This window comes from Anolis carolinensis, chromosome 2 (genome assembly GCF_035594765.1).
Source record: "Anolis carolinensis isolate JA03-04 chromosome 2, rAnoCar3.1.pri, whole genome shotgun sequence".
Taxonomy (NCBI): domain Eukaryota; kingdom Metazoa; phylum Chordata; class Lepidosauria; order Squamata; family Dactyloidae; genus Anolis; species Anolis carolinensis.
In genome coordinates this window covers 116,893,059-116,905,607 of record NC_085842.1, presented here as the reverse complement: position 1 = coordinate 116,905,607, position 12,549 = coordinate 116,893,059, and the positions used below count along the sequence as shown (strand labels likewise).

Below are 12,549 nucleotides of genomic sequence, written 5' to 3'. Positions count from 1 at the left end.
GTGAGTGATGGAGAAGGTCTTGAGAATCCGTATTAACTGGGAAATGTTTGGTTTAGTGGGTGATTGCCATTGACACCACCTCCTTAGCCAAATATGTGTGTGTGAGAGAAAGCAAGCCAAACAATAGAGTTTAAAGCAAATGATGGAGTTCTCTTTAAAACACAATTTAAACCTTTTTGACTCTTTCATTTGTGTTAGATTTAGGTGAAATATGTAAGCAAAGATCCTTTTAAGAGGATGAATGGTGCCAACCTCATTAATGAGTTTAAACCTCATTAATGGCACATGTGCATGAAGGAAAAGATTATCATCAATGGGGAAAATTGAGGGGCGTCTCTCTCTCCCTCATTTTTTGAGCTCCTCATTTTTTGAGCTATACTACTGAAATTTGCTAAAGTGGTAGAACATATTTACCACTGTTAGCTCACCAAATCTAAGAATGTTTGACATATCCTCAGATTTTTGGCAATTTTCAAAGTTTTTATAAAAAACATTTTTAATAATAACAAACATCTGTTGCTGGTTTGAAAGAGTTATTTCCTGTTTCATTGGGTTGTCTTTACTTTTAAAGTAGTTGTTCTACTTCAGAAACTTTGTTTTGTGGCTGAAACTTGGTTAAATTGGTGGACAGAGATTCAACAAACCATAATGTGCTATTTTTTATAGAACGATGTCCCTTGCGCAAAGACAAAGTTTTGGCAGTGCAATCAAATTTTGCCATGTTTTTATGACAGAACCAATTAGGAAATGACATTTATCAACCAGAAACAGAAATCATAGCACACCATCAAATCACTCCTGACAGATGGCCATCAGCCTCTGAATAAGGAAATCTGTTTCTGGTTTGAAAATGTTATTTTCTGTTTCATTGGGTTTTCTGGGGCTGAGAGTGTGTGACTTGCCCAAGATCACCCAGTGGGTTTCCATGGCTGAGTGGGGAATCAAGCCACAATTGTAGTCCAACTTTCAAACCAGTACATTACACCATGCTGTCTCAAAACAGGCTCTCATGCCCCATTCTATATCCAGGAGTGAAATGGGCTCTTATGCCCCATTCTATATCCAGGAGTGAAATGGGCTCGAATGCCCCGATGCTCCAGGAGTGAAATGGGGGCTAGTGCCCCATTCTATATCCAGGAGTGAAATGGAGGCTAATACCCCAATGCTCCAGGAGTGAAATGGGCTGCAGCTCCCTCTTCCTCAGCCAAGGAAGGCGAAGGAGAATGAGGGAAAGCTGGTGCTTGATTCAGATCGAGCTGCTTCGGGAGTGAGGAGGAGGAGGAGAATCCAGATTGGGAGTTGCAGGTTGTTTTTTGTTTTGTTTTGGGTTTTTTTGGGGGGGGGGGGGTTGCAAAGCTTTGGAGAACTTTGTACAAAAGAGGGAGAGAGAAAGGGAAGCCAAGGGAAACTTCTGTGGCTTTCTTCCTCTCCTTTTTCTCTTCCTCCCTCCCTCCCTTCCTTCCTTCCCTCCTTCCTTCTTTGCCTCCTCGATGGCAGTGGGGCTGAGATCCTTGGAGGCAGTGCGCCGCAACACCCGGAGCCTTCAGGAGCAAGCCAACACCGCTGAAGCCCAGTCAGAGAGGCTACAGAGGGAGCTGGACAAGGAGAGGGCCCTCCGGGAGCAGGTAGTCGGCCCTGGGTTGGTCGGAGCAGCAGCAGCAAACAGGGCAACCTTTCTTCCCTCTTTTCCTTCCACCCATTCCTTATTCCACGTTTTACACACAGGGAGGCACACTCTTGCAAAACGTGCCCCTTCTCTTCTTCCTCCTTTTCAATGCTATATCCAGGAGTGAAAACACTCCAGGCTTCTATGGGGCTCTTAAGCCTGATGCAGGAGATTGGTTGAAAACGCTTTCTCATATATCCGAAGGTATTCAGAGGATGGGCTCCAATGCTTCGAATTGGAAGGTTAATTCGGAAGCGCCAAATCACTTCGGAACCCCGTTCAAATGTATTATGATTAACAAATTTATTGTGATTAACGATGATACTGATTAATTTACCCATGCCTACTAGGTACCTGGGGCCCCTGGCGGCACAGTGCATTAAAGCGCTGAGCTGCTGAACTTGCGGACCAAAAGGTGCCAGGTTCAAATCCCGGGAGCGGAATGAGCGCCCGCTGTTAGCCCCAGCTCTTGCCAACCTAGCAGTTCGAAAACATGCAAATGTGAGTAGATCAATAGGTACCACTCTGGTGGGAAGTTAACGGCGCTCCATGCAGTCATGCCGGCCACATGACCTTGGAGGTGTCTACGGACAACACCGGCTCTTCGGCTTAGAAATGGACATGAGCACCAACCCCCAGAGTCGGTCACGACTGGACTTAACGTCAGGGGAAAACCTTTACCTTTACCTTACTAGGTAATATGCTTAAGTAAAAATAAATAAAAAATCTCTCTTCCCCCCCCCCCCCCCCTCAAATTAATCCCTAAAACAATGTACAGTAGAATCTCACTTATCAAAGGTTCTGGATTATCCAAGCCATTTTTGTAGTCAATGTTTTCAATATGTTATGACATTTTAGTGTTAAATTCGTAAATACAGTAATTACAACATAACATTACTGCGTATTGAACTACTTTTTCTGTCAAATTTGTTGTATAGCATGATGTTTTGGTGCTTAATTTGTAAAATCATAAACTAATTTGATGTTTAATAGGCTTTTCCTTAATCCCTCCTTATTATCCAAGATATTCGCTTATCCAAGCTTCTGCCGGCCCGTTTAGTTTGGATAAGTGAGACTCTACTGTATACACAAGTTAAGCAGAGCCTAATGGATACATGTACACTCTGATTGGTAATTTAAAATGCTACATGGTAAATCGTTGGTGTGAAGCTGCTTTCTCTGCAGATTCACGATTTGGATAGAGATTTGTCTCTGGTGTAACAGCCATCTAGAAATACCAAAACCAAACAAAAGCAACCTTGACAAATAATGTTTAGATCACTGTCCTTCAGAACACATAAGAAATTTCTCATACTTTGTAAGACCTAATAGAACCTTGTTTGTATTGTGAATAGAAAATATGTTCCTTTCCCCCATTTAGATATTTCTTTATTTTCAACATAATTTTTTCTTTTAGTTAGTGGCCTTGTTCACATGATTCAATAAGTCAGGGAAATGTGAACACTCTGAACTATCAGTTGCAGTAATTCCCAGTTCTAGTGAGAGTATGAAGCTTGAGGCCGTGGCTCTTCTGTGGTGTCAGCCAGACTCCGCTGCAGCTGTCAGTCTGATTTGCTCCTCTCCAGCAAATCAGATAAAGAGTCCACAGTTTTATGTTTCTGTCTTTAGTTGTTTGGGGAAAAACCGAGGGACAGCTGCTTGTTAGATTCAAATAAATTAATGAACATACTATGAATCAAATCTTTGGCTGGTTTAGCTTATCCTTTTGCAAGCAGAAAAGATCCCTTTTAGACCCCTGGTTTAATTTGTCATGTAGATTGAGAACGGGGACTCAAATATTTGTATCCAGACTCATATTGCCTATCAGGTAAAATGGAACAAATTACTTTAATTTTGTCCTAGTTTGCCCCACCTTTTCTGTTGTTTGGGGGGGGGGGGGGGTGGAGAGCGAGTGTTTTGAGAGAGAGGATTATATCTACTTTGCTTACCCAGTCATACCAAGCTTTTACAAAAGGATCGTGGAAGGTTAAGCTAAAGATTTACTTTCACTCCAAAATCATGCTAATATAAAACAATGCAAACATTATTTCATTGTGCATGGGGTCCAACAAATAGTCTATCACTTTATCACTAACATCTAATTTTAAAGGAAATCAAGTCTGTTATAGAACTTTTTCAAAAAGGTTTATATGCAACATATAAGAGTTTGTATCAGAAAGAACTGAATTCAGATGATAGTGCAAGGTTTCATAAACTATAGTTTATGAAGTTATGGTTATGTGTAATTTCTTTCCCATACTTCTCTCATGCATCACCTTTGCACATAAATATTGGTTTATATTAATCCTAATCTCCATGTTACATGTGTGCTGTTTTAATTATTGGCAGTCTGTTAGTGAGGTAGGCATGCATAATTCCCATCCATTTGGGACAAATTACATTAGTCAACACACATTTTGAAGTCTCAAATGTTAGCCCTGTTTCTGGGTATATTTAATCTGCTGATTCAAAACATGTACCAGTTTTCCCTTATCAGCTCTAGTTTTGAGATACAGAACACATGTCATATACAATAGCCATCTGCTCACCCATAAGGAATCATGATATCTAAGAAACTAGAGCTGATTCTTTCTATCCAATACAATTTTCTGAATCACTACCCCAAATAACCCTAAGAACAAGCCTAAAAACCAAAATACAAAGAAAATAGAGGGCACATTATTCGTCTTAGTTTAACAGAAAAGGGTTTCTGACAATGGCAGAAATGGAATTATTCATACAGCAGCGTTGTGGGGTAAATAATAGCACCTAGGCATTGGTGTTTGTTATGCTATCTTGCTATTCTGCATGGGGGTTGTGTAGTGCTGGTGCAACTTATTGTATCTATGGATGTTGGATTGCAGCCATTATCTCTTATGAAAAATGTATAGTAAACTAAGCAACCTCCTCTATTCCTGTAGGATGAATGTTGAGTCATTCCTGTCTGCAGAAACCAAAATCTTGCCAGACAGCTTCCTTTTTCATATTGCTTTGGTGATGTGTCTTCAAGACAATTCTGCTTCTTCAGATCAAATTTGGGGGGATTTGGCAGTATTTCTTCAGATGAGGTTTATCAATGCTTTCCTGTAAGATTGAGAAAGTGTGACTTACTTAGAGCGTATTTAAAAGCCTACTCTGTGGCAATGGAGGCAGCAGAGAAACCATTCCTTGCTGCCACCATTGCATCTGCAAGGAACCATCCAGCTGAGCCATTCCAAGTGGTCAGAGGGCTATTACATACTGGTCCTCAAGAAGAAATCCCTAACCATTTGGCAGTCCGCTGTGAAGAATTTGCAAGGCACTATGCAGATAAAGTTGCTCAGATCCATTCTGACTTGGATGCTGTTATTGATACAGTGCCAGTGGATGTAACTTTAGCTCCTACTTGTCCAGTGTTGATGGATACCTTTCAATTTGTACGGCATGAGGATGTGGACAGGATCCTTGGAGAGGTGAGAGCTACCACATGTATTCTAGATCCTTGCCCTTCCTGGCTGATCAAGCAAGCCAGAGAGGGACTGGCAAAGTGTGTGAAGGTGCCTCAGTGCCTCCTTAGAACAACGCAAAGTTCCAACCTTCCTAAAGGATGCAGTTGTGAGACCTCTATTTAAAAAGCCATCCCTGAACCCCTCCATAATGGACAATTTATCAGCCAGTGTCCAACCTTCCCTTTTTGAGCAAGATTTTGGAGCGTGTGGTGACCTAACTCTAGGGATTTCTGGGTGGGCACAGACCCACGAGGGGTAGGGCCCAGGAGAGGGCAGGGCCAGATCAAGGCCTGGGTCATCCTTAGGTTGTCCTCACAGCACAAGGACGGAGCTGCTTGCCCCATCCTTATGCTGGGAGGAAGGAGGGACAAGTGGCGACTGCCCCAGTCCTTGGGCTGTCCTCTTGGCATTATTCCAGGAGGAAGGCGAGACAGGCAGTGGCTGAGAGTGCTTTGGAGAGCTCTCAACCACCATGCGCCCTCCTTGAGCTGTCCTCCCGGTATAAGGATGGGACTGCTCACACCATCCTTAACACCTGGAGGAGAGTAAGACATGCGGTGGCTGAGAGCACTCCAGATGGCTCCTAGCTGCTTCGGGCTGCTGTATTCTTATGCCAAGAGGACAGAATACATGAGAAGGGCCTGAAGTAAGTGCCCCAGGGGCCACATCTGTCCCCCGGGCCTTAGTTTGCCCATACCTGATCTAGACACATTTCAATCTGATTTCACTTTGGTTGCCTTGATGGATGACCTCCACAGAGAGCTAGACAGGGGGAGTGTGTCCCTGTCAGTTTTTCTGGACTTCTCAGTGGCTTTCGATATCATTGACTATGGTCTCCTTCTGGGCGTCTCACTGGGATGGACCTGGGAGGCACTGTCTTACAATGGCTCTGCAGGGCTGTACTCAGAATATGGTGCTGGGGACTCCTATTCAAACCCCTGGCCATTGACCTGTGGGTTGTTCAGGGTTCCATTTTGTCCCCCATGCTGTTTAACATATACATGAAACCACTGGGAGTGATCATCCGGAGTTTTGGAGTGTGGTGCCACCTATATGCAGATGATGTCCAATTCTACTACTCCTTTCTACCTAAAGCCAAAGAAGCTGTCTGATCTTAAACTGGTACCTGTCATCAGTAATTGACTGGATGAGGGCAAACAAATTGAAACTTAATCCAGACAAGACAGAGGTACTTCTGTTCAGTCGGAAGGCAAATAAAGGGATAGGGATCCAGCCTGTGCTGGATGGGGTCACACTCCCCCTGAAGATACAGGTTCACAGTTTGGTGGTCCTCCTGGACTCGGCGTTGAACCATGAGGTCCAAATATCTGCGTTGGCCAGGAGGACCTTTGCACAATTAAAATTGCACCCTTTCCTTGAGAAGCCAGATCTGGCCACGGTAGTCCATGCCATAGTTACATCCTGTCTGGATTACTGTAATGTGCTATATGTGGTGCTGCCTCTGAAGAGTGCTTGGAAACTTCAACTGATCCAAAGAGCTGCAGCCAGGTTGCTAACTGGGGCTGACTACAGGGAGCAGACAACCCCCCTCCTACAGCAGCTGCCAATCTTTTAAAGCCCTAGATGGTTCACGTCCAGGCTATCTGGATGATTGTGTCCCCTTGTATGAACCTGCCCGGGCCCTGAGATCTTCAGAAGAGGCCCTTCTCTCGGTCCCACCTCCACGTCAAGCTGCCCTGTGATACTGGAACTCCCTGGCCAGGGAAGCCAGAATGGCCCCCTCCCTGCTGTCCCTCCAGCGGCAGGCTAAAACCTTTCTATTCAGGCAGGCTTTTAAAGATGAAGATTTTTAAGATCAATTCAGGGGGTGTTGTGGTTTTAGCTTTGAATATGCATCAAATATGTTTGAATGATTTTAACTGTGAATCTTTTAATACTGTTTATACTTAATTCTGTTTTAATATTTGTATGTTTGTATATTTTAAATGCTGTGCAAACCTTTTAATTTTAAGCCGTTTTGAGTCCCCTTCAGGGGAGATAAAGTGGGATACAAATAAATATTATAATAATGATGATGATGCCCCTTTCCCCGGATTTGACGCACTCTTTTAGGGTTTTGTGCAATCTATGATACAATGCATGTGAGGACAAATTCTGGTTTCCATAATTTGTAGCCCTTTTGACATGTGATAAGACACATTGCTATTTACAGTTAGGTTTTTTAAAATACTTTCCAAAATACAACATGAAACTTTGGAGGGCATATATGTGCTCTCTGAAACCTTATAGTGGTTTTAACATTTAGCATCAAAGCATTTTCTTCTCAGTATTACTGAGGCACACAGAATTGCCACTAGTATTCAGTTGTTTTTCTTTTTACATGTAGAACACCTGAGGACTATGATAAAAACATGGAGGTGTAAAAAGGCGGACTGGACTAGGTCATCATCCAGTCTCCAGCCAGAATTCCTACTCAAAAATAGCCATGTTAAGACTACACGTTCTTCCATCTTTACTTATGGGTCAAACAGTCAAACTTCCTACTTCAAGGACTGATTACCACTAAACAAATCCTATATTGTATTTGTCTGACATACTTTTAAGGTGCAAGGCATCTCCAGCTTCTGGTCTGGAACTCTTCAGATCTACTCGCATAATGCAGGCAACTTGGTAATCTTTTAGTGTGTTTTCCAGAAATGTTGAAAAGACTAAATTGATATTTACTATTATTAACCAGTTTTTATTCCTCTTTTCAACTAAAAGACACAAACACCACTAAAAACAAGCAATTAAGTCCTTAAAATATTGACAGTAAAAGATCAGAACTGTTCAAAAGACAAGATTGAAGAGATAAGAATCATTTGCCCTTTCTAAAAGCAGAAAAAAACTGATTGTAACTGTTGAATGCATGCTGTTCTAAAAATCTAGAAAAAAAGCAAGCCTCTATGTCTGATGTTATCTTCAAGAGGTGGTTGTATTGGACCTGTTCTACAGCTATCTTTTTTTAAGACTAAAGCAGCATGGAATCGCCAGCCAATACTCTTCAGGTGATAAAAGTATTTGCAAAAAAAAATTACTCCGGTCATATTCTATAGATACCTGTGTAGCTTATATTCCTACACTTGCAGTTTTTCTGATATAATCCACTGCAGCAGCTTTTCAATTTCAGATTGCTATTTAAACTGCTCAAAATTTAAGTACTGAAACCCAAGAGACCAAAAGAGAACTTTATATCTACTATTTGAGAGTTGCTTTTTCTTTTTTATATAATTTTGCATGAGTATAAAACAATTTCAGGGTCTTGTTCCTACTTCAGAAATATTATGCAACAATTCTGTTTTCTTTGTTTTTAAGCGATTTGTATTAAGCAACTCCATTGCCCTTAATTGCATATTGGCAAATTTCTTTGAACTTTGTGGTAGTTGAATGCATATGGAAAAACACTTCAACAACTTGTTTAATTTCAGCTAGATTGTTTTCAAAATTATTGCGGGTTGTTCTATACCACTTTGGTTCTTATCTTATAATATTTTCTTAGAACTTCTTTGTTTCACTAACTTTGTATATCTCTCATAACTTGTCATTGCCAAGTTGAACTTATTTTGTTTAAAGTGTTTATCCTTTTTATAGAAAAACAACTTAGTACAGATTGAGCACCCCTCATGTCCACATGAATGACTGAAATAGTAACACATTGACTTTCTGGTGGTTAAATATACTCTAAATTTGTTTCATGCACAAAATCATTTAAAATGTTATATAAAATTACCTTTAGACTATGTGTAAAGGTATATATAAAACATAAATGAATTTGGTATTTGGATATCTCTCTATATATTGAAACATAGGTATTCCAGAATACAAAAACCACAAATAAAAAATCCAAAACATTTCTGGTCCCAAACATTTAGAATAAGGGATGCTCAACCGGTATTAACAAAGAGTCGGTGTATGAGCCGTCAGGGAAAGTCATTTGGTGTGATTTAGAGGCACATTAATACTTTAGATGGAGCTGGATAGTATCAGATATCCGTTACAAACTGTTTTTGAGTCTGAGGATAAGCTGTGCCTGAGTCAAAGACCAGCCATATCAAGGAATGAGACATTTATACAAATTAGAATTGTGTCACTGACCTGAGTTTCTTTTCCCTTCTGTCCTGAAGGTTCTCTTACAGAGTGCTATGACGAACTGGGAAACAGATACCAGCTTCCTGTCTACTGCCTTGCTCCCCCCATCAACATGATAGAAGAAAAGGGTGACCTAGAGACTCTGGATATTCCAGATCTGCCCCCAAACTCCGGTCATGAATGCCAGCTTCGTTTACGCCTCTCAACAGGCAAAGACCTCAAACTTGTAGTCCGCAGTATGGACACTGTGTATCACATGAAGAGGAGACTACACACAGCAGAGGGTGTGGAGCCCAGCAGTCAGCGGTGGTTTTTCTCAGGCAGGCCACTAGCAGACAAAATGAAACTGGAAGAACTAAAAATACCAAGGGACTACGTGGTGCAAGTCATTGTAAGCCAGCCGTTAACAAAGCCCATCCCAGTGGAGAACTGACCTGGCCTGTATGCCTCTCCTTTTCTGCTCTTTCTATCATGTGTGGACTTTTTCAGTATATATATTTTTTCTCTGCTAATGGATGGGTTCCAGGAAATGACCAGCATAAAATTCCATCTGTGATGGAGCTTTAGGGATATACATATGCATACATATACACAGACAAACACGTTCCTAAACTATCCCTGGAGAATTTGCCTAATTTAATATTCCTTAGCACACAGTCAGAAAATTCTTACAAAGATACATGCTGAAAAAGAATATGAGAAAGTAAATCTGTAATTTAGCGGAGACTGAAAAAGTAGTGCTTTGGGCCCTGAGTGAAGTATTGATCCATAAAGGGGAAAGCGCTTTTTTTAAACTGGAAGTATTTAATGAAATCAACATCACTTACAATCCAGCTAAATAATACCTAGTTAACAGCTGAGAAATTTGTAAAGATTGTCACTGTAATGGTTTCTCTTTCAGGTTGAATAAGGCTACTACTTCTAAACAATAGCTTGTTGAAGAAGCCTCGGCAGAAATGGGATAAACTTTGAGGTGCACCCTAAGAATAGTATGATTACTCCGAAACTCAAGTTTTTAAAAGAAGTTTTGATACATTCCATGTTAGCACCAAATAGCGATTTGCCATTGCTGTCTTCAGCATGTGGTAAACACCGCCTTCTGGAGGAAAAAAGGCAATAATTTAATAAATACATGTACAGAATAGCTTGTGTACTGTACAGCTATGGGGCTACAAAGAACTTGTCCTAATACCTACTGGCACCAGCAAATGGGCATACGAAATTACTGAATACCACTGTGTCTAGCTGAAAAGCAAATAATTGAAGCAACCCTAGCCTGAGAACAAAGGCTCACTTTCAGTTATTTTGTTAGTCTTGTATGCTGTAGCTCCAAATAGTAGTTTTACATCCTGCTTTTCTATAGCAGCTATGAAAAATTATAGGAGAAAAGCACAATAAGCTCTCAGTATCGCACACTTACAGTGAGCTGTGCAATTTGCATAACAACATTTTATTATTTCTTTTCAGTTCATTAAATTTATATACCATATTTAGACATCAAATATATATTTGGTTAACTAAGGGGTGTGTTTTTATGTGCATGTACATCCACACATATACATATACACACCCCTCTGCCAGTGTCGAGAAAGGAGAAAAAACAGAATACTGCCTATGAGTTAAAGATGTAGATCGATCAGTCCAGTCAGGTGATCTTTCCATTTGATTTTTCAAAACATTAGGATGCACTCTGCATTGCACATATACCTGTGTACAACTTCCCCAGATCTCTAGGTATTATGATAGAGATGTCAGATTTGCCTAAGTATGTAGAATTCACAGGCAGCTTTCTAGAACCTTTCCTTTTTGTAGGAGATCATCTTCCAAGCACTCTTTATCTTTGTCACGGTTCAGTTGCTTGTTTACAGTTGTGCATCCTGCAGTGTGTAAACTGCACATCTCTATCCAATTCATGAATCATTATTCAAATTTGTGCATTCTAAAATGAAGTCTTTTTCCGTTTTCTGGAGCCTCGATAATACCTTAGCAATATCATATAGATTATGTGAAAATCAGCTGTTCTTGAGCTTACATAGATGAGAATATCTTTTTAAGAAGCCTTTGAACAGATTTGATAGGATCCTTCATGAAAAATAATGTGGATGGCTGAAGCTGATCAGATAATCAGAGATGTACATTTGAGTTTCTAAAAATGTGTTTGTCCCTAATTTTTGTGGTCCCTGATTCGGTTCCCCTACATTCCCTTTTGCAATTTTAACTAGCATTTTTCTGCTTTGGCACAAAATCTACTGTTTTGTTTGAATGTGGCTTCTGGACCACTGAGAATGCGGATTCCTGAAGTGTTCTCTTTGCAGAGCAATAGTAATTAGGTATCCAACAGCTTGCCACCTTGCCTTGGATCAATTATCTTGCTGTGTCGATTTGGAAAAAGAACAATGAAAGCTTGTGCACAGGATCAAATAGTAGACTTCTACAATTCACCTTCCCAATCACTCTCAAAACAAAGTTATGGAGAACTGGGGAGCCCCTCCAGAGCTGGCCCTCAGTGAGTGTGGGAAGTTGCAAGGGGGTAAGGGGAGGAAAGTCCAGGTTTGGCTAGCAGGATATTTAGCCCTTAAGGTTTGCATTTATAGGAGTATCAGTATAATCTAGATTTAAAAGGCTGTAAAAAGGGAAGCATGTTGGGATGTAGTCCTTTTTATTTTTGGAAACCAAATTAGAATCACTTGTTACATTAATATGAATGTATTGTCCATCACAACCACAGTGCTATTCTAGGCACTGCCTACTTCTGTCTGATCTTTCTGTATAGTTTGAACCTAAATGGTGATTTCAATGTCTTGGCAACAACATTCAGCACAAAAGCACCTGCTCAGTAAGTATTTACTCAAACTCTCCACTTTGCCTGCTAACCATGTTCATTTGCACTAGAATCAGAAGCATGAATTTCATCAGTGGTGTTGAAAGTGTTGCAGATCCTTCAGTTGGTACTAGTGGTGCATTTTGAAAATAGAGTATTTAAGGGAAAGTGTCTTTCTAATTTTCACAGAGCCATTCCTCACACACTGAAAAGGAAAGACAGCTCCATATTTGGGAAGAGGAGGGCCTCCTCAGCTCTGGCACAAGGAGGAATAGTATAGACATAATCTGCTTCTCTCTGTCATTGACGAATGTCCATCTGTCAGGAAGAACATGACTGGCAGTAGCTACTCCTTGCTATGGTTACCACTAACTCACCTGTGCAAAGGGATAGGGAGCAGGAAACACTAAGATGGCTTGCCTTCTTACTATGATACATGAAGATATGTTCAATTTTCCCAACGGACTAGAAAAACTGACCATGTG

The 12,549-nt window shown here is 40.8% G+C and overlaps 1 protein-coding gene across 1 annotated transcript in view; it reads left to right on the top strand.

Annotated features, from left to right (window-relative positions):
* The window catches only part of ubtd2 (ubiquitin domain containing 2), an 81,326-nt gene extending 71,512 nt beyond the window's left edge, over positions 1-9,814 (top strand). The window contains exon 3 of the mRNA XM_003217340.4: positions 9,279-9,814. Within this exon, the coding sequence (XP_003217388.1) occupies positions 9,279-9,676 (398 nt within the window). The 3' untranslated portion in view covers positions 9,677-9,814. The remainder of the gene's footprint in view (positions 1-9,278) is intronic.
* Positions 9,815-12,549: the final 2,735 nt, after the last annotated feature.